This window comes from Podarcis bocagei (genome assembly GCF_964188305.1).
Source record: "Podarcis bocagei genome assembly, chromosome: 1".
Classification (NCBI taxonomy): domain Eukaryota; kingdom Metazoa; phylum Chordata; class Lepidosauria; order Squamata; family Lacertidae; genus Podarcis; species Podarcis bocagei.
Window position 1 is genome coordinate 127,716,876 of NC_138125.1, and position 22,703 is coordinate 127,739,578.

The 22,703-nt window shown below is 42.6% G+C and overlaps 1 protein-coding gene across 1 annotated transcript in view; it reads right to left on the bottom strand.

Annotated features, from left to right (window-relative positions):
- DNAH7 (dynein axonemal heavy chain 7) overlaps positions 1-22,703 on the bottom strand; it is a 160,739-nt gene that overhangs the window by 82,988 nt on the left and 55,048 nt on the right. Inside the window, exons 21-32 of the mRNA XM_081189234.1 lie at positions 21,415-21,555; positions 19,005-19,217; positions 16,405-16,514; positions 12,133-12,301; positions 11,765-11,867; positions 11,545-11,672; positions 9,866-10,078; positions 8,372-8,470; positions 6,152-6,400; positions 4,776-4,925; positions 3,557-3,739; positions 1,175-1,351 (exon numbers count right to left, since the gene is read on the bottom strand). Of these exons, the coding sequence (XP_081045360.1) occupies positions 1,175-1,351; positions 3,557-3,739; positions 4,776-4,925; positions 6,152-6,400; positions 8,372-8,470; positions 9,866-10,078; positions 11,545-11,672; positions 11,765-11,867; positions 12,133-12,301; positions 16,405-16,514; positions 19,005-19,217; positions 21,415-21,555 (1,935 nt within the window). The remainder of the gene's footprint in view (positions 1-1,174; positions 1,352-3,556; positions 3,740-4,775; positions 4,926-6,151; positions 6,401-8,371; positions 8,471-9,865; positions 10,079-11,544; positions 11,673-11,764; positions 11,868-12,132; positions 12,302-16,404; positions 16,515-19,004; positions 19,218-21,414; positions 21,556-22,703) is intronic.

Sequence of the window (22,703 nt, forward strand, 5' to 3'; positions counted from 1 at the left end):
ATAACCTCAAAGCAAAAATAAAATAAAGAAATGCAAGCAATTTGTTATCCTCAGTCCCATTTCTTTAAATTTTTCTCTTATTGCATAGGGTAAGAAATAGGACTGCTAATAATAATAACTGCGATGCCAGCAACCAAATTGACTGAATTAAAGACCAATCTAATTCCACTGAAATGTTGACTGTGAATGCCGACATAAGAATATGGACTACAACTTTATACATACCTACTCAGGAGTAAGAACAATTGATTAAGATGGGACCAAAGCTGAAAACTTTCCCCAGAATGCATGCTTTTATCGTAAAGTGCACATTTATGTATGCATCCTTTAAACAAAATACTTATTTTTGTGCACTGTATCGTGAAATCCTACACAATGTACAATCTGACTGGGAGTTGTGTTCCCTTATAATATTTTTATTAATTTTAACATATAAATTATAAAATGTACCACAAAACTTATCACTTATACAATCTTTTTGGACTTCCATCAGCACCTCTGATGATCCACTGTTTTAACCACTTCTTATGCATTTCTTAACTTTATATTGCCTTTACACCTCTTAACAAATCATCCTCCCCCTTGTCCATTTTTACAATACTTCTAATAATACTCTTCACAAAACTTCTTGCAACCCTACAAACGTCATCTGTTCTTCACAATTACTGTTCAAATAGTGCGTAAATTTACTCCAGTCTTCCGTGAATTTCTGGTCTCACCGGTTTCGAATCCTTCCTGTGAGTTTATCTAATTCTGTTAGGACTGGGAGTTGTGTTCCAGTCTACAAAGCAAGTTCAGGAACACAGGATTGAGAGCTTACCCACCCTTCCTCTTGTTCCGTTGCTTTCCCCCAGGGAAAACTGCTCTTTAATGGTCAGACAGAGCAAAGGGCAATTCATGTTTTCTCCAGATTGATGTTTGCTCTGATTTAGCACCAAAGAGCAGGATTTTCCTGGGAAAAGAGAGTGGCAAGGAGGAAACCACAGGACGAGCCCTGTCTCGGCCCACTGCAAAGAATGCACCAATTTCCTCCCTCCCTTGGTTCCACACCTAAATATCCACATTTTGTGGGGGGAGGAGGAGCTCTTGTGACCATGATTAAAGCATTCATGCTCCTGTACTGACACACTCCAGAAAGGCAATTTCCATTTCATTAAATCCATGCTTAGCTCACCTTTGTACACTTTCTAATAAACTCAACAGAAAGCGGAACTATCCTGTCAAACAAGCCTGTTATAAACTCTTTATGTAGAGGTGTGACGGTGGGAGGCATCAGATGTAGCCAGGATAGCATCACGGGTCTCCAACCTAGCATTTGTGGCTCCATGTAGACCATGCCACATCTGGAAACCTGCAAAAGGAGGATACCTTTACATATCTTAAGGCTATAGATAACCTAACCTAACAGAATGCTTACATTTTCATTAAACTTGTGAAAGCTGGCTCGGATAATCTAGGTCTAACAGAACAAAATGATTGTTGACAATTATATAAATCACAAGTTGACGTATTACATGCCAACAATTTCAGATCTAACCAGTAGCAGTGACGCAAGTTCTAGTTTGTGTGTGTGTGTGTGTGTGTGTGTGTGTGTGTGTAAATCATAGCTTTCATTTTTTAAACTTCCTTTATTAAAGAAAGGAAGAGAGGGAGAGGGAACCGATTCCTAAAAACAAAAATAATTTTCTATTAAAAAACTGCAATTAAGAAAAGGCTTCATTCGTTGTTCACTAATCCATTATACAAAATCATGGTTGTAGATACCAAATTAAAAACAAAACAAAAACGACAGTTTATAGGAAGACCGGCATTGCAACAAACAAAAATATATCTTTCCAAAAGTGGCAATCAAAATGGACAGGGGACTGGGGTAGAAACTACTTAAAAGAATGAAATCTAACAAGAACTTGGCATGCCGATTCCAAACACATTCGCTCACAAACGTCCCATTGATTTCAAGGGCATTAACTTCCACAAAAAAGCATTTAGGAATTGTTTTTTTAAAAACCAATACACTGAGAAAGTTTGCTATTGGCAGACTAATTGGATAATGATTGTGTTAGTTATCAAAGACCTGCACAAGCTGCCAGTTTGCTACCAGGCCAAGTTCAACATGTTCCTATTGATATATGCAGCCCTTAACAACTTGGGACCGGTTTACTTACCCCATAGGTTCCTCTTTAAGCTGAGAAACTTGCACTTACGGGTCCCACACAGTATTCCTTATGCATTTGTGAGGAGTTATTATTTTAGCACGGCAGCAGCACCTGTGTTTTGGAGCTCCCTGCTTAATGACATTATTTTACACACCTGCTGAAAACCTTTCTGTTTCAGCAGGCTTTTCCAAATACAGTGGTACCTTGGTTCTCAAACAACTTGGAACCCAAACACTGCAAATCCGGAAGTAAGTGTTCTAGTTTGCGAACCTTTTTCAGAAGCCAGACATGCTCTGTTTTGAGTGTTATACTTCCGATTTAAGGTCTGTCTGTTTTTGCTATTTATTTTGCGTTTTTGTTTTTGCAGCTCTTTTTTGTTTTGTTTTTGTGACTGTGTGGAACCCAGATCAGCTACTGATTGGTTGATTGTGTGACTGCGGTACACTGATTATTGCTTTCATTTTATGGATCAATGGTCTTGTTAGATAGGAAAATCCATGTTAAACTGCTGTTTTAGGGATTGCTTTCAAAAGTCTGGAATGGATTAATCCATTTTGCATTACTTCCTATGGGAAAGTGCACCTTGGTTTTGGAACGCTTTGGTTTTGAAATAGACTTCCGGAATGGATTAAATTGGAGAACTAAGGTACCACTGTACAAGATTTGGTTACATCTCTTTTTCCATTTGTTATTGTGTTTCGTTGTGGTTTATTTATTTCTAACGTTTTTAGATCTAATTGTTATTAAATTGTCCTGTGAAAAGGCAAAGGGGTTTTGGGAAATGATACATAATGAATTGAAAAGGATGTGTAAACTGATAATTCCTTTTTTAAAAAAAACCCTGAAGCCTTTTTTGCTAGGAATAAGGGGGACAGGTGTCTTGAAAAAGCTGGCGAATTTATTTATGCGACAACAGTAGCTAGAACTTTATATGCACATAAATTGAAAGAAGAAGAAATTCCAACAAAGGAGGAATGGCCTATGAAACTGATGGATTATGCTGAAATGGTGAAATAAACTGCCAAACTAATAGGACATAATGACAAAGTGTTTAAGGAGGAATGGAGACCACTGGTGGATTATCTATCAATTTATCACCAATATATGAAGTCGCAGGCAAGATGTGAAATATAAGCAGTGGGTTACTGAAAGAAGGGGTGGGAAGTCAAGAATTGTATGTGCCGATAAATGTTCTGGAATATTTTTGGAGATTGAATAAAAATGATATAAAAATAATAATTGTCCTTAAATGTTTCAGTATGCTTTTATTTTATTTTTTAGTATTTTACTGTTTTTATTGCAGGTGAGTTTGCCAGTGTAGATCAGGAAGTAAAGAAATGAGAAAGTTATTTTTTTTTCACAACTGTGGGCTTGTCACAATGTCACTGATGTGAACTTACAGTAGCAGGAGAAGCAACTTCCAGGTCCATTGGTTCAAAAATAAGGCTCATCTGTTGCGACATCTGAATGATCTCACCGCTCATCAGACACAGTTTCTTGTTATCATCCAGCACGGTATTCATATTCTCAATCCACACGGCATCCACTGGTCCATCAAAAATAAGCCACTTCCTATCAGGTGTCTGGGGGGAGGCAACAAAGGTTTAGTACAAATAATTGGTAAGATTAGCAAAAAGACCTTCTTAGAAGAGGTCTTCTTCTGTTTCCCTCACACAGGAGAAAATGTGCTGCAGCACATATCAGCATCTAAAAACAAAGAACTATTTTATTTAAATGCAGACAAGTGTAACCAATAATAATAATAATAATACAGTGGACGCTCGGATTGTGAACGTGATCCATGCGGGAAGCACGTTGACAACCCACAGTGTCCACAACCCGCAGCCCTGTGTCTGCGCACGCACGGGTCGCGCTTCTGTGCATGCGCAAAGTGCGATTTAGTGCTTCTGCACAAGCGCCAAAACACGGAAGTAACCCATTCTAGTACTTCTGGGTTCAGGACGGTGTGCAACCCGAAATCGCACAACCCGAAGCATCTGTAACCCAAGGTATGACTGTAAAATTAATAATTATTAATAATTTATTACTTATACCCTGCCCATCTGGCCGGGCCTCCCCAGCCACTCTGGACGGCTCCCAACAGAATATTAAAAACACGATAAAACATCAGTCAATAAAAACGTCCCTAAACAGGGCTGCCTTCAGATGTCATCTAAAAGTCAGAAAGTTGTTTATTTCCTTGACATCTGGTGGGAGGGCGTTCCACAGGGTGGGCGCCACTACTGAGAAGGCCCTCTGCCTGGTTCCCTGCAACCTCACTTCTCGCAGTGAGGGAACCGCCAGAAGGCCCTTGGTGCTGACTTTGTCGATTATGACGCCTTCAGTTGGTGACAATTCTAACCCTTCCCTACCATATGACCACTGAAGCGGCACAAACCCCACAGAGGACCAGGGTCTTTTATGCCTTCAGGGCACAGTTTGGCTCCTCCTTTTATTTTAGACATTGTTTACATAGAATAGAAAGGGACCCAAGGGTCATCTAGTCCAACCCCCCGCAATGCAGAAATCTCAGCTAAAGCATCCATGACAGATGGCCATCTAACCTATGCTTTAAAACTATGTATATGCTGAAATATTTTAATCTTGTTGAATACTTACAGGTGAAGAGGCAAAGGCCCTAAAGCTCACAGCCAGAATGCCATCTGACCACTCATGGGAGACGGGATCAAATTGTCCGTACAGTTGCCCCATAGTTATAGCTTTGGGGTTGATAACAGTGATTTGAACTTTATTTTCCTCCATCAGCCCCTGAGTACACATAGGGAATTGCATTTGATAAATCAGTGGTGCGTTTAATTCATCAATATACATACACATCTCTCTAATCCATACCTACATTTATATCTACTGTATGTGAATCTACACGTTATCTGTCAATATATCCAGATAGACGCACCTGCACACACATATATTTGCCCTATACAGATGGATGATTTGGCCATTCATGGCAACATAGGAAATGGAGGGGATTACGATCCTGCCTCCAACATGCATGTGATGTTCTTCTTGGCCAGAAAACAATACCTCAGTTTTTTAACGTCTCCGTTGACGAACGTTTCGGTTTTCGAATGCCAAAACCCTGGAAGTAAATGCTTCGGTTTTCGAACACGCCTCAGAAGTCGAATGGCTTCCACTGAGGGTGTATCTTATTTTTCTAAATTCTCTGTATTAAATTTGCAGGCCGCCCTTTGCACCTCGGTTTTCAAACGTTTTGGAACTCGAACGGTCTTCCGGAACAGATTACATTCAAAAACCGAGGCACCGCTGTACTTCATCAAGAAGTGTCAAGTCCTCCTACAGTGCCATCCCCTCCATAGCCTCCCCTTTCTCCTGCCAGAAATGGGAGCAGTGGGAGGAGGACTTGCTGGGAGGGGAGAAAATATCAAGTGCTCAAGGTATAGGCCTTCTTGCATGGAATGAACGAGAGGTGCTTGCTGTTATGAGCATCTCTTTTCATTCCTTGCAGCATCCTATCATTCTAGCTGCTTAGCGAATGCCATTAGCAGCAGAGTATGGACAGACAAAGGGACGCGGGTGGCGCTGTGGGGTAAACCACAGAGCCTAGGACTTGCTGATCAGAAGGTCGGCGGTTCGAATCCCTGCGACGGGGTGAGCTCCCGTTGTTCGGTCCCTGCTCCTGCCCACCTAGCAGTTCGAAAGCACGTCAAAGTGCAAGTAGATAAATAGATATTGCTCCGGTGGGAAGGTAAACGGCGTTTCCGTGCACTGCTCTGGTTCGCCAGAAGCTGTACGCTGGCTCCCTCGGCCAATAAAGCGAGATGAGCGCTGCAACCCCGGAGTCGGTCACGACTGGACCTAATGGTCAGGGGTCCCCTTTACCTTATGGACAGACAAGACATATTTTCGGAGGGAAATGAAAGATCAGGCCGGATGTGAGAAAAAGTTGACAAGGTGACACAACATGTCACTTTGCCGTTTTTAGGACACAATGCCTTCTGGAAACATTTGTTTACTTTTTCACACAGGTCCCCCAAAGCAGCTGCCAAAACCCGATACGCAGATGTCTTTCCACCAAAGGGCTCTCCGACGATCATGAAACCATGCCGCACAATCATCATTTCAAAGATCTGCAAAATTTTCTCGGAAAAGAACGGCGTCATCTGTAAATTCATTTCTTCGCAGTTTATCTTGATGGCTTCCAGGATGTCATTGTAATCTGGTTTCGGCAACTTCACACCAGGAAACAAATCTGAAGTGATGCCCTGTCAAAAATGAATTACAAGGTATTTTAACCATGACTATAGCAAGCAGTCTCTGGGTCTTCTCTGAATTATCTCCTCTTCCCCCAAAAAGACCTTTTAAACTAGCAATGCGATCACTTTTCTATAAAACACAGTGTCTATGTTTGATGTTCTATAAAACAGTGTCTCCGAAAAATTTTACACATCACCTGGGAAGACAGGTGAACTAATGCCAGTGTACTGGAAGAAGCAAAGATCACCAGTGTCAAAGTGATGATTCTTCAACATTAACTTAGTTGGACTGGTCATGTTGTGTAGATGCCTGATTTTCATCTCCCCAAAGCAACTAATCTATTCAAAACTTAAAAATGGAAAGCATAATGCCAGTGTTCAACATAAGAGGTTCAAAGACTCTCTCAAGGCAAATCTAACAAAATGTAGTATAAACACTGACAACTGGGAAACACTGGCCTGCGACCGCTCCAATTGGAGAACAGCCTTTACCAAAGGTGTCATGGGTTTTGAAGATGCTCAAACTCAGGACGAAAGGGAGAAACGCACTAAGAGGAAGGCACACTTGGCAAACCCTCGCCGTGATCAACTCCTGCCCGGAAACCTATGTCCCCACTGTGGAAGGACGTATGGATCCAGAATTGGCCTCCACAGTCACTTATGGACTCACTGTTAAGACCGTGTTCATGGGAGACAATCCTACTCAGCTACGAGTGATCGACAAAGAAGATAAAACATAGCTGTCAGTCAAGAGTCCCAGTAAAGTGTTATTTACTCCATGCAATGAGAACTAGGTGGCGGCCACACCTCTGCCAGGCCTGCCCACATGATGTCCACACACTGGGGAAATGTTTGCCATGATTAAGCCTGCCAAACATGTCTAGGCTTGACCCTCACCCTGCACACACACAACCAGTTCACAGGAAGTGAGTAAATGTGTTTGGCAAGCCCTACGGCAGCAGTCGTGCCAACCCATGGATATCGTGGGAGGCAGAGGCAGACTGGCGATGGGAGCAGGGTCAATGAACATGGCCTTGCAGTCTTCTTCTCCATCAACCTAGCAGTTTGAAAGCATGTCAAAGTGCAAGTAGATAAATAGGTACCGCTCTGGTGGGAAGGTAAATGGCGTTTCCGTGCGCTGCTCTGGTTCTCCAGAAGCGGCTTAGTCATGCTGGCCACATGACCCAGAAGCTGTACGCCGGCTCCCTCGGCCAATAAAGTGTAATGAGCGCCACAACCCCAGAGTCGGCCACGACTGGACCTAATGGTCAGGGGTCACTTTACCTTTACCTTACCATTCATGAATGTTTGGGCTCATGGCTTTTGTGGTCAACACCCACATTTTCCCCACTGTAGCAAAATTGTTTACTTCAGAGCTGCATCCTGGGCTTTTGCACGCAGGTGGAACAGAATCGTGATGCCTGCAAACAGCTGATGACACTTGCATGTGTGATGTTCCCATTCCCAAAGCTGGAGTTATACCAGCTATCTTGTCAGCTTTTGGGGATTTATTTTATATTATTATTATTATTATTATTATTATTATTATTATTATTATTATTATTATTGGAATAACTGTATTGTTCTTTGCAGCTACTGAAATCTATAGTGCTTGTAGATTTGGAGGAAAGAGGTAGAGCATAAATTCTGCATGTAGATGGTCCAATCCCCAAAATCTCCAGCTAGGACTGGGAGACCTGTCTCAATTTCTACACTGCTTAGAAATTCTGAATGTTAAGCGGCATATAAATACCTAAAAATCAATAAGCATAATAAAACCTGGAGATCCGCTGTCAGTCATTGTAGACAATCGTGTGCTGGATGGATCAATAATCTGACTTGCTTATAAGGTGTTTTCCTATGTTTCTAGATTTGTCTATAGCTTCAGGTTGCAATACGCTCATAAATCTCATCCGTGTATAGGTTTTGGTAGTTATCGCTTATCTCTTGAACTTGAATAATGTAATCAAAGACCCTTACGTCAAAAAGTGGTAGATCATGGGATAAAAACTTAGGCAAATTTACATCTATAATGGATCTAAGCAGCAAAATTTCTTCATTTTCATCTGGATACTTCAGCTGCAAAAAAGGACACAGTTAATTTGAGTTAAAATTTTCGTTTCAAATTTACCAGTAACATAAAATAAAATATATGTCAATATTTTACACGTTATCACTGTTTCCTCTACCTGTGCCTGACTTGCAGTTTTTAGGGGAACTGACACGTTCCAGACAGATGTGAACAATCTAAACTTTCAGAGCATCTTTATAACACAAAACTCTGATCTTACTATGCTGCCAGACAAAGTTCATATCTAAAGGTCTAATGGGAAATGTTACTATGAGTTTTGGATTAAAACTCCTGCTGATTTCTTGCATGGTAGGATATGGGCAAACTGGATCAAAAATAAACATGCTTTCATTGAGAAAAACAAGTGAATGTGCAAAGATCTTAGCAGCAATCTGTTGCAGACCCATATTGTTCTAATAAATGTACATCAGTAGTCACTGGCCAGGTTTAGATAAACTTTGGTCCAAGATTTAGTCACCTCCAGGATCTGTTCCTGGGTCATTATTCTGGCTCCTTAGCTTATCTTGCACTAGACTTCCGTGATTAAGATATGACAGAGAACTCTGGTTTAATTGTGCAGTGCTTAGATTATTGTACACTACTCAGAGAGCTGTTTGCATAAGTGGTTTATAAACCTCCCAAATAAATACAGTGGTACCTTGGTTCTTGAATGGCTTAATTGTCGAACAAAACGCCGCAAACCCAGAAGTAAGTGTTCCGGTTTGTGAACTTTTTTTTTTAAGCTGAATGTCTGACGCGGCTTCCGCTTGAGTGCAGGAAGCTCCTGCAACCAATCGTAAGCCATGCCTTGGTTTTCAAACAGTTTCGGGAGTCGAAGGGACTCCTGGAATGGATTAAGTTCAAGAACCAAGATACCACTTGTTGAATTGTGGGTGAACACAGCAATTCTTCAAACAGCTCTTGTTTATTCACAGGCCAGAACAGAACTGAACTGAAGGGTTCAGCCAGCCTGCTTATATAGAGCTCCACTAGAACGCAACAGTAACCATTTTCTGTAACTATCCAATCACTGAACGTCACTTTTGATCCCTTATTTGCATATGTGGACCTGAACTATCTACAGTATCCCCCTGCTGGCCCAGGGTGACAACTTCAGTACATAACACCACTGTAAATGCAAATCAGAAATGAAGCACCAAATAAGGATGTCTTCTCCAACCTAACTTCCGGTACAAAACTAGAAGTTGTATCAGAGCCCCACTTTGTGGGAGCTGAGCCCCCCACACACACACAAAACTGTGGGGCCCCAGGGCAACAGTGGCAGCACATACACACAGAAGGCCCTATACTCAATTCAGCTCAAGTAAGAAGCACAGATTTTGCTTCTAGCGAAACACCAGATTCTAAATCAAGACCGTGAAAATGGGGCACAGATTCCCTACCTTCAGATTTCCAGCTGCCGTGAGCACCGACTTCACGGCTCTCATTCCGTAATCATAGTGGTGCTGGGAAGACAACTGCTCCGAACACAGGCGATAGGTAGCTACAATTTTCACCGACAGAGGCCGAGCGGTAACAAACCCACAGGAGTACAGGACAATTTCAGCAATCATGGCGTAATCAGGTACCATCATTGCCACAGTTCGAAACAGGGCCTATTAAGCAAGCATTGACGGGCAGGTTAACTGCAGAGCTCTATCGCAGTATCTCGACAGGTGGTCAGCTTCAGACTGGGATGGAAGGCTAAATTTCATTATCAGTATGCAAACCGTTCCCCAGATTGGTAAAGACAGTTACTGTCAAAACAGTCCCCCAAAATAAGGGATACTAAATAAAACTGGGGGGGGGGTGTCCTGAAAGCTTTCAAATACCTGCAGGGCACCACACTGGCATATATCTTATGATTATCATTTTTTGGGATATATGATGGGTTTACAGGAGTATATGAATCATTTTCTGTCATTTGTACTGTCATTTGCCTTGATTTCCTATTCATTCCCCCCCAAAAAAAACCCCAAACAGGCAGCCAGGGCCAGATTTAGGTTTGATGAGGCCCTAAGCTACTGAAAGTAATGGGGCCCTTTATATGCCCAGCTGTCCTTTGTCAACAACAAATTGTCACTGTTTTTTGTGTTGAATATATGCTATATGGTAATTTATGGACCTGAAAAGGTAATGGACCCCTGACAGTTAAGTCCAGTCGCAGATGACTCTGGGGTTGTGGTGCTGATCTCATTTTACAGGTTGAGAGAGCCGATGTTTGTCCACAGACAGTTTTTCCGGGGTATGTGGCCAGAATGACTAAGCCATTCTGGCACAATGGAACACCAAAACCAGAGCAGTGCACAGAAACGCTGTTTACCTTCCCGCCGGAGCGGTACCTAATTATCTACTTGCACTGGTGTGCTTTCGAACTGCTAGTTTGGCAGGAGCTGGGACAGAGCAACAGGAGCTCACCCCGTCGCGGGGATGTGAACCGCTGACCTTCTGATCGGCAAGCCTAAGAGGCTCAGTGGTTTAGACCACAGTGCCACCCGCTGCCCCTTTATTGATCTAATAGGTATCTAAAGCCTTCTGGCGAACCAGAGCAGTGCATGGAAACGCTGTTTACCTTCCCGCCAGAGCGGTACCTATTTATCTACTTGCACTTTGACATGCTTTCGAACTGCTCGGTTGGCAGGAGCAGGGACCGAGCAACGGGAGCTCACCCTGTCGCGGGGATTCAAACCACCAACCTTCTAATCGGCAAGTCCTAGGCTCTGTGCTTTAACCCACAGCGCCACCCAATCCAGACATACTAAACACATAAAAGCCACAATAGCCACCATTAAGTAAAATTAAGTAGTTTTAAATTTGACTTTAAAGATCTCGGATAAATATCCTGAGACCATCTCAGTAGTTTCGGGAATACCATTCCTCAGCAGATATCGGATTATAATTCTTTGCAAGTAGATAATTTAAGGTTCAGAGGAGTTGCCAGTGGGTCTCTCTGAAGAGTATCAAAGAGAGGGCAGTCCAAAATTATGTGATATATGTTGCACCTGATTCATTCATACCATAAGTCTATTTTGGAAGGGTGTTTTCTTGGAACCTAGTTAGCTCGGCTACTGCTACTGGGTACCTTAAGGTTGTCCGGAAGTTCTGATCTCCCAGCATAGCCGGGATTCATGGTTATGAAGACAGCACATGTGGGGTTAAGTCTCAGCTCAGTGCCTTCAAACACCAGCAAGTCACAGCCAGAGTTGATGCCTATGGACAGAGAGAAATAGGCATCATTTTAATTGCGTCTGGAATGGGTTTTATCTTAACGCGGCAGAGATAACGAAACAAAAAAAGAGCACCTCTCTGGATAGTAAGAATTTGCTGAGCCACAACAGAAAGTACTTCCAAGTCAATTCTGTTAAATTCATCGAAGCAGGCCCAGGCACCGCAGGAAAGCAAACCCTAGAGAGAGACAAAAAATAAATTTTAAAAAATTCACGGTTCAGGTCCAGTACGTATCTATTTTCAGTTTTAAAGTAATGAGGAACTCCCTTGGGAAGAAAGCAGTAGGTGTTTCATTCATTCTCGTCCGATTCTTTAGAACTTGTTCAAACACTAATACATGTCTTTGTACAAAAAACCCATGCTTCCTACGAGAGCATGTCTGCCGTTGCCGTTAAAGTGCTTTGGTTCTTAATGCTAAATGTTTGCCGATATTCATTTGCACCTTAAAGAATTTCCCCAGAGCGAGGTAATCCAGTCCGTCAGAGCAATTGAAAACCACACATTGCTTGGCGACAGCCTTTGCCAAGTCCTTTGTCGTCTCGGTTTTGCCAGTTCCTGCAGGGCCTTCAGGGGCACCGCCAAGGTGAAGGTGGAGGGCACCAAACAGAGTTCTGAAATTAGAGGGAGGAGGATTTAAAAAGAAAAAGGCACAAGTTACAGAAATGTCTGCCACATTATTTCCGGTTTTTTGTTTTTGTGTGTGTGTATAATTTGTATTAGGCTTTCTATCTTACTATTAGAATTTGTATTAGAATTTGTAGAATTAGTATCTGACATTAAACAACCTTAAAATGTCAAGGACTTCCCTTCTTCTCGTTCCATGGTTCAGTTTGCATATCATAAATCCCTTCATATTTTACATAACCTAAACCATTAAGTATTCTATTATTACATCCATCAAAACTTGTTTACACTGTTGGATTTATCTTAATGCTGCCAACGTTTTCAAGTGTACACAGTTTCCCCTCATATATTCAATAAACATTTTCCAATCTTCTTTAAATGTTCTTTCCGTTCTCTTATTTTATATTCAGGTAGGTAGCCGTGTTGATCTGATGCAGTAAAAAAAAAACCCTTGTCCAGTAGTACCTTAGAGACCAACTAAGGTGCTACTGGACAATTTTCTTATTTTATATGTTAGATTGGCAAGCTGCACATATTCAATCAGTTTTAAGTTGCCGTTCTTCTTTAATTGGGACCTCGCTCATTTTCCATTTTGGGTCTAACAAAACACAGGCCGCAGTAGTGGCATACATTAATGGCCTTTTTTGACATAGCGTGTTCTCCTTCATGGAGAGCACGTGTTGCGGTGGGGGCCGCCAGGACACTCCAAAGTTGGGGGCGGGCTAACTGATCGTTGGCCACTGATGTGATTGGGTCTTCCCTTTTTTTGGGGAAGAAATTAATGTTGCCATTTATTGATTGACAGCCAGAAATGCTAAAACTCCTTGCCCGAGGCTAGGGCTTCCTCTTTTCGCCCGTGCAGCGGATTGCCCGTCCCTCCCTCCCTAAAATAGGGTTGTTCGCTTTGACCTTGCTATGCCTGTCATGGGGTCGTCTGCTTTGGAGCGGGGGCCTGGTAGGAATTTTGTCCATCTGGCTGATTGGCTGGGGCCATTTGGTTTTTGCCTACTGTGTAGCAAATCGTCACAACTTGTAAGGTTGCGGTTAGGCATTGGTTTATGGTTTGGTTGGTTGAGGGGCTGTGCCTGCCCCTCTAATGCTGCTGCTGCAAGGGATTCCGTTAAAGGAATTGGGGGCTAACTATTGCTTGTCCACTCTGTCAAGGGGGCTCGGGCCATAGCAATGAGCTCCTGGTTGCATTTGGGGTGAGGGCAGATTCCCTGCTCCGCATAACCCCCAAGTGTATTCCCCCATTCTGACTTTCGCATCGTGCGGAATGTCAGTCTGTCCCCCATGGTGGGGACAGATAGTCGCAACCAATGCCTAAGCAACCACTCACAAATTTGTATTTTAATAAAGTTGTGGCCAAAATTATGCCAAAAACCTTAAACAAAAATTCTGTGTGATGTGTGAGTTATTGGGGTGGACCTGGGGACCTCGACACACAACTGAATTATCCCCAACAAAAAGGACTCTGGTCTTTTCCTTCAAAGAATAACATGCTGTAAACTTCAGATTGTTCTTCCAAAGTTTCCCCCAAAGATTGAAATCTATGTTATAACCTATATCTATTGCCCAATGTGTCATAAGAGGCTTTGTCAAGCTCATCTTTTGTTTCCTAATCTAATAACAGATTGTGCATTTTAGATAAAAGTTTTTGTTTTGTAGAAGTTCTTTTTCAAATTGTGAGCTTTGGTCCGAAAAACCACACATTACTTCTGGTTTTTATATCAGCTCCTAAACATTTATGCCAGAATATATGTCTATTTTGCCAAAATATACCCTGGGCCAGTGCAGAGAAAGCTTTGCCATGTTGATCTGTGCTCTGGTAAACTTTCTGTTTGAATTACTCTAAGGCATTCTGAGTGGGGCCACCCTGGACTCACTGTTGAGCAGCACAGCCAGTTGGCATCATATAACACCAGTCCGGAAGAAGCTGGACTGGTTGTGTTAAGTTGTGGGTGAACATATCAGACGACACAGCGATTCTTCAAACAGCTCTTGTTTATTCACAGGCCAGAACAGAACTGAACTGAAGGGTTCAGTCAGCCTGTTTATGTAGAGGTCCAGTACAACGTAACTGTAACAATTTTCTAAAACTATCCAATCACTGAACGGCACTTTTGATCCCTTATTTGCATAACTATCTACAATATCCCCCTGCTGGCCCAGGGTGGGAACTTCAGTACATAACAGGTTGCCTATACACTTCCATTCTCAATTCAAGCTTGGGTGTAGAAGGCTACACTGACATATAAAACCCTGAAAGACTTGGGGACAGAACTACCAAAAACTGTATAGAAACTTATCCATGTACACTACTACAGCGGCAAGAATATTACTCGCCCAAAAATGGAAAGAAGCAAAAGTCCCAGCAAAGGAATAATGGACACAAAAACTTACGGAATACGCAGAAATGGCGAAACTTACGGGAAGAGTAAGAAATTAAGATAACAAACTTTTTTTTTAATGAAAGAACTGAAATGGTTTATTGAATATTTACAGATAAATTGTAAACAGATAAAAAAAATATTGCAATAACCTGCAGTTTGATAAGAGTATATATTTAAAGTAGATGCATAATTGAGCAAATTAAGTTAATTTGGATATGCAGAAGATATTAAAAATTAATTTAAGGAACCGCAGAAAGAGGGGGAAGGAAGTCATGATAGGAAATGTTAAAATGATGGTAAAATTAGTGAAATGTTTAAACCTGAAATGCATAAATAAAATGAAAATGAAAGACTTGGGGTCTAGATGCCTGCAGGAACACTTTTCTCCCTAAAACCTGCCATTGTTTTATGGTTTACAGGGGTGGTCTCTTTGGGGGGGGGGGGCGGTTACCATCAGAGGAAGCACATATCGCAGTGCTACAAGAAAGGGCCTTCTCTGTGGTGGCACAACAACACCTCTGAAATACCTTCCTCTCAAAGGTGCACCTGGTGTGAATTTTACTTAATAAGTTCAAATGCTTGATGATGATTTTATTATATACCCCCCCCATCTGCTGTTTGTCCAGCACATACAGGTGAAACTTGGAAAATTAGAATATTGTGGAAAAGTTCATTAATTTCAGTAATTCAACTTAAAAGGTGAAACTAATATATGAAATAGACTCATGACATGCAAAGCGAGATATCTCAAGCCTTTATTTGTTATAATTGTGATGATCATGGCGCACAGCTGATGAAAACCCCAAATTAAGAATCTCAGAAAATTAGAATAATAAATGAAATCAGCAAAACGAGGACTGCAAATAGAGCAATATTGGAGCTATGAGAAGTAGAAACATGCATATGTGCTCAGTACTTGGTTTGGGCCCCTTTTGCATCAATTACTGCCTCAATGCGGCATGGCATGGATGCTGTCAGCCTGTGGCACTGCTGAGGTGTTATGGAAGACCAGGATGCTTCAATAGCAGCCTTCAGCTCTTCTGCATTGCTCGGTCTCATGTCTCTCATCTTTCTCTTGGCAATGCCCCATAGATTCTCTATGGGGTTCAGGTCAGGCAAGTTTGCCGGCCAATCAAGCACAGTAATCCCATGGGCATTGAACCAGGTTTTGGTACTTTTGGCAGTGTGGGTAGGTGCCAAAGTCCTGCTGGAAAATGAAATCAGCATCCCCATAAAGCTCATCTGGAGGAAGCATCAAGTGTTCCAAAATCTCCTGGTAGATGGCTGCGTTGACCCTGGACTTAATGAAGCACAGTGGACCAACACCAGCTGATGACATGGCTCCCCAATACTCTTTTCTGATGAGAGCAGCTTTTGCATCTCATTTGGAAACCAAGTACCCAGAGTCTGGAGGAAGAATGGGGAGGCACACAATGCCAGATGCTTGAAGTCCAATGTGAAGTTTCCATAGTCTGTGTTGATTTGGGAAGCCATGTCATGAGTCTATCTCATATATTAGTTTCACCTTTTAAGTTGAATTACTGAAATAAATGAACTTTTCCACGACATTCTAATTTTCCGAGTTTCACCTGTATGTTGGTATTTTTGTTCTCAACTGCCCAGGGATCAGGGCCGAAAAACGGCAGATTAATAAACGTAAGTGAATAAATAAATGTTACCCAAACTGTTTTTTTTACCTGTAGCATCTATCGGTAAGTGGGGTAATAACCAGCCTAGGGGTATTGCCGAGATATTCGTATCCATACCGCAAACCGGCATTGATCATCTTTGTTTGTAGATGCCCTTCCTATGCGGAAAACAACAACCATGAAATGCATGGAATAAACGGGGAGGGTGGAGAAATCACATACAGACCACAGTTTCTTTCTAGTTCATCGGCTCCAATGTAGCTCACGAGGGGGGAGATTGGGGGAATCGCTCGATCTAGCAGGTTGTACAGAGGGAAAGCGGGACATTGCATTCCACCCAATGTGATTGATTACTATAGTAAGATAATCGCAGTTATAGGGCACCATGTGCTAATAAATGGGATATCTTATATACATGTCCTGCTAGCTTTTAGCCAGTTCAAATCTGCTTGGCTCTTGGCTGAGGAAATGAATGCAGGCTCAAAACTCTACGATTCTGACAAAATCAGATTAAGGCCACTCAGTTCAAAAGTATATACGCTACTCCTTTTTCTTCCCCTTTCAAAAATAGTAATATAAAACTTCCGGGTTGGCGCCATCGCCGAATGGCGGACTCCCTCCGAGCTCCGGAGGGAGTCTGCTCGGCAGGGGTTGGGTCCTACCGCGCCGGCGACGCGGGGACCCTCAAAAACCACGGGCACGGAGCCCGTGGACATGGGGACTTGGCTGGTACCGTCAGCGCCCTCCCGACTCGTGAAGGAGCCTTTTTAAAGGCTACGGATCGGGTGCCGGGGAGCGGCGTGGTACTGTGAGTCTATCGCTTCCCCTGCCGAGCGCAGCCGCATGCCATTCGTCGGAGAGCGCTGGCTTCTTCCATTGGAAATTCGGACATTTAACAACAACCCGTGAGTAATTGGGTAACCGGGTATAAAAGGAGAAAAAAAGGAATTTTTTTCGGATTCGGCACAAGCGGGGGGGATCTAAAAAGGAAGTCAGTCCCCTACCTGATTGTAAACATGCTAAAACAAGGACTGAGAAACCAAGATCGATTCAGAAGTTTATTGCTGACAAAAAATATCAATTCCACGATGGGATATTACAAGAATTGTGCTGGAGGAGAAAAGTCGAGGGTGAGAGGGAAAAGGCAACCCCCCCTGGGAACCGGGGCGATTCGGAGAACCTGGCGGAGAGAGATGGAGAGTTTGACAGCTGTCAAAGTAGCTGTCAAATCTTGAGAATACAAAGAGGACTTTGTTACAAGTATCTTGCTGGTTAAATTTGTTACAATTGGACATAAATATGGATACAAAATGTCGGGGGGGGGGGAAGACAACAACTTGACTTTTGGATTAGAGGACACAAAGTTACTGCAACCCCCCTAGAGGGGCTTTGGGACATTACAAGTGGCGTATGTGGAAAACTACTCCGGGATGTGTACTGGTCTTAGCTCCTGGGAAAGTAGCAAAACTGAAATATTGTTTTGTCTACAGAGGTGACAACACAATAGAATCTTTCTATTGAAGTAAGGTAGGAACTGGACGTAAGTTTTTGTTCCTGAATAACAAACCTCTGTAGAGATACTAGATTTCAGAATAAGAATGGTTTTGCAGCTGAACAAGACAGAAACCTGAGAAAGTAAGAAACAAAAGAGCAAAGGACCAACTATGCCACGGAAAGAACAATGGGAGGAGCAACAATGACCAAGGGAATTTAAAGGCCTCTATTAGACTGGATTTTTGAAGTTAAACATTATCAAAACAAGCAAATTCAAAGAAAACCGGCAAGATGGATTGAGGAAAATTTGGTTGTGGACTTGAGACCTCCAGGCCGACAACATACAGACTGATGGACATGGGGAATCCAAACCGGGGAAGGGAGGGGGAATTCTAGAATCCAAAGGCTATGTAACCAACTTTTGGAATCTTCTTCTATCTTCTATCTTTTATCTTTCTATATAACTTTGGTATTTTGATTTAACATGTTTTGGGGGGAAAAGGGGGAATTCGTGGAAGGAAACGGGGCAGATCTTGGGGGAAAAATCTTTGTTCTATTTTGTTAAAGATGAGGAGTGATGTTAAGATTGTAATTTAAATTGGCTAATAGGTACAACATATTAGGTTTAAATTGGGAATGAGAACTTGTGGAACCAACGTAGGGATAGGGGAATACAGTCGGGAGGGGAAGGAGGGAGTCCCAGAAAGAAGGTTATGAAAATAAGGGTTTAAAATTGGTCTTTCTTTTTCTTTCTTTTCTTTATCTTTTCTATTTTTTCTATTCTGTTATTATTGGAAATTTTAATAAATATGATTATAAAAAAAACAAAAAAACAAAACAAAAATAGTAATATAAAATCTGGACTTCTAAAACAAAGTGGCCTTTGATTGAACAAGTTTTATAAGTGCACCTACTGCAAATTCACCACATGTGCAAGGTGATTGGGGAAAATAATTTTAATTACAAACCATATATGTATACATATTAGACATCTTAACTCTCAGTCTATAGGATGACAGGCGAGAGATATCTTTTATCGCCAGCAAAAAAATTCTCGTATTCATGCATTAATCACTCTGCGTCAGCATGTTAGCCCAAACTGGGAAACTGCAAACAGAAATCATCTCCTAACATGATTTAAGGGCTTCACTTACCTCCCAGTAGTACCTAAGCTGGCTCAGCCATTCGAAGTCGGTCTCGTCATTGACATGTTTGCTTACTAGAGTTGCCAGAACATCCCGAGCATGAACATCGAGCACGACGAGTGCGCCGAGAGTTACTCGATTCTGCTTTGATAACGTTCCTCGCACCAGTGTGACAATGCCATCAATCTGCCCGTTGCACTGTTCCAGGTACTTTTCAAGTGCCTGGGAGAAGTTTGGGGAGGGGGAAGGGATCAGACGCAAACAAATTACCGTATTTTTCTGTGTATAAGACTATGTTTCCCCCCAATTTTTTAAAGTTTAAAATTGGGGGTCGTCTTATACGGAATGTTTAAAATGTTTAGTTCTTAATTTGGGGCTCCAAAAAATAGGGGTTGTCTTATACATGGGGGTGTCATATAGACGGGAAAATACGGTACATGTTTAAACATTATCACATCAGCCAAAATTTACAGAGTTTCCCCACTCCCAATACGGCTTCTTTTAAAACTGGCTTCTGGGTTTTCACAAGTTCATGTCTGGAAAACCTGCAGACTGTCTCGCCAGAGTGGTGCATGCTCTAGTTATCTCCCTCCTGAACTACTACAATGCGCTCTATGTGGGGCTACCTTTGAAGGTGACCCAGAAACTTCAATTAATCCAGGATGCGGCATCTAGACTGGTGACTGGGAGTGTACGCTGGGGCTATATAACACCGGTCCTGAAAGACCTGCATTGGTTCTCAGTACATTTCCGAGCACAATTCAAAGTGTTGCTGCTGACCTTTAAAGCCCTAAACAACCTCAGTCTGGTATACCGGAAGGAGCATCTCCAACCCCATTGTTCAGCTCCAAGGGCCTTCTGGCGGTTCCCTTCCTGTGCGAAGTGAGGTTACAGGGAACCAGGCAGAAGGCCTTCTCAGTAGTGGCACCCACCCTGTGGAATGCCCTCCCATCAGATGTCAAGGAAATAAACATATGACTTTCCAGGCAGCCCTGTTTAGGGAAGTTTTTAATGTCTGATGTTTTATCGTGTTTTTAATATTCTGTTGGGAGCCGCCCAGAGTGGCTGGGGAGGCCTGGCCAGATGGGTGCGATATAAGTAATAAAGTAGTAGTAGTAGTAGTAGTAGTAGTAGTAGTAGTAGTTATTTGCATGGTGTGTAAGGGAGAAAATCACACACTCTCTTCTGTTTTGCAGGTGCCAGGAGTGCCCCCTTTGCATTAAGAGAACTCCATTCAAGGGCCCTGAGATTCAACCCCTTGTGCTTGAAGTATAAAACAACTTCAAAACATCCTAGGAAGCTGGACTAGATCATCCTTGTGGTCCCTTCCAACTCTACAATTCTATTATCCCTCAGGTTCAAACATCTTCCTTGTGGTGGTGAGGGGGGGGGGGAGGATAATGCCAGAGCTTTGTATCCATAACGCAATCTCAGGGTGATGCAGTTTTAAAAATGAAGTACTGCATATTTGCATGCTACTGTAAAAACAGTTTGGGAATGAGAGAGCCAGCTTTGTTGGTACTGAAATAGACAAATCGATCACTGCAGATTTCTCTTGGTTTTTCTTTTTTTAAACCACATTTTGGCATTATTACCGTATTTTTTGCACCATAACACTCACTTTTTTCCTCCTAGAAAGTAAGGGGAAATGTCTGTGCGTGTTATGGAGCGAATGCCTGCGGGTGGCGGGGGGGATCTGCTGCAGTCGTGAGCAGAGGATCCATGGTTCCCCTTCCTTTCCTCCTCCGTGGTTACAAAGCATGGATCCACATGGATCCTCAGGATTTTTGCATTGGGCTACTCCAAACTCACCGTCAGATCACATGTCTGTGGCCACAGCATGAACCACAAAAATCATATATCCACTATTTCGTTTAGAATATTTTTTTTCTTGTTTTCCTCCTCTAAAAACTACGTGCGTGTTATGGTCTGGTGCGTGTTATAGAGCGAAAAATACGGTATTTTTGTTTGAAAGAGGGGGGGAAGCATTGCACAAAAAATCATCGGAATTTTAATCACGTTTCTCCTAATATAAATTTTATAGGTGAAATTTTGACTAATGATATACACATCTTTGCAAGCAATTTCCCATAACATAATGCATTTTGTATGTTATCTGCTGAATTATTATGAACGCGTCCCCCTAATTTACACATTTCTGTAAGCATTATTTGGTAGAAGAGTTGCATTCTAACATTCAGAGAAGTGCGGATTTGGGGGGAGGGCTGCTTTTCAGTTCTTGTATTGTCCTAGGTAGTGTGAATTAGGTAGGCTTGCATTAAAATACGAGTCAAAGCGAATTTCTCCTGCACCCCTATTTCCCATAAGGCAGTGGAGTTTTCCTTCTCCTAGACAAGCTACCTTCCCAGACTGGTGAGCCCCATTTTCCCAGATGATGTGGTTAAAAATATCTGCTTACCTGCTGGCCATTTTTAATAGCTGTTTGGACCTCCAAGGTCCAGAAAGTCTGAGATACACACAGAACTGTTTGTCCAGGCCAATCCCTTACCCAGTTTATACGGAGAGATTTTGGGTAGGCTTCTATCGCAAAACCAATCACCTGGAGGTAAGGAAACGTGTCAGAGAAAAACCAAGTGGATATGAAAGGAAAGCCCAGATTTACAACTACAGGGAAGAAAGCAGTGCTAAAATTCTCGCAGCATAATCTCTGCCACACAGGGTTATTACCTTGGCACTCCATAATGCCTGTAAGGTGTATGAGTTACTCGTGCGTAAATTGCCGCCTTTCTAGGCTTTATTGCCTTGGTTAAACCGTTCTGACTGCACAGCCCATCTCCGCGTGGCTGCCTCAGTCACTAGCAGAATCTGTCTGTGGGCGTTTCTTAAACCTTTTCCAGCATAGAAGCTGTCTGACTCCCAGTCGCCTCCTCCTCTCACTGCGCGGGAGTCTTCTGCGCAGGGAGGGCGTGGGTAGTGGAGGACCTGTGCTCTCCTCACTGATGTCCAGAGAAGAATCCCGGAGCTCTCCCTCCGCTTCCCCCATTTGCCCCCCTTTATCCCTGGTGTTGCGCTGATTTCCTTCCTCCTCTACCGAGCTGCTTCTCCCCCTGGTGCTGGGTCCTTCGCCTGCAGAATCTGGGAGCCTCCCCTTCGCCTCTCGCTCTGATGTCAGTTCCCTGACAATGCCTAAATTGCATCATTCCTCCCTTCAGCTCAAGCAAGCATCTGAGCCAGATCAACGTCGTACAAAATGCAAACATGGCGTCCCTTTGCAGCTTGCCCATGGTTCTGAGCACCTGAATTTAAGAAGATTGCTCTCCCTTCACTCTGAGAGGAACAAATCAACTTCCACCTCTAAGTACACTGGAAGGATTGTTTGGAAGCCTGTTCTAGCCTTGATTGTACACAAAAGGAGTGCAATCACATGTTTAAAGATTAGCACGTTCAAGGGCACTTTTCAGTCTAAGCATTGAGCCACGAGAATTGGAGTAAAGTGCCTTATAAAAAATTACAATAGGAAAGGAAGGCACGAAAGATGCCGAAAACAGACCAAGAGAGCAAATGAAGTGAGCTTCATCAAAAACGGATTCAGAAAAGAAAGCTGCCAATTGACCATTTTTAATCAGGCTGTATTCATCCTGTGGCACGCTGTCAGCAAACCCCACAGAAATTGTCTTTCATTTGCTATTCTTGCTGCGGCTCCAATAAAACTTCGTTAGCACTGTAGTTTTTGTTTTGTTTTTTCCT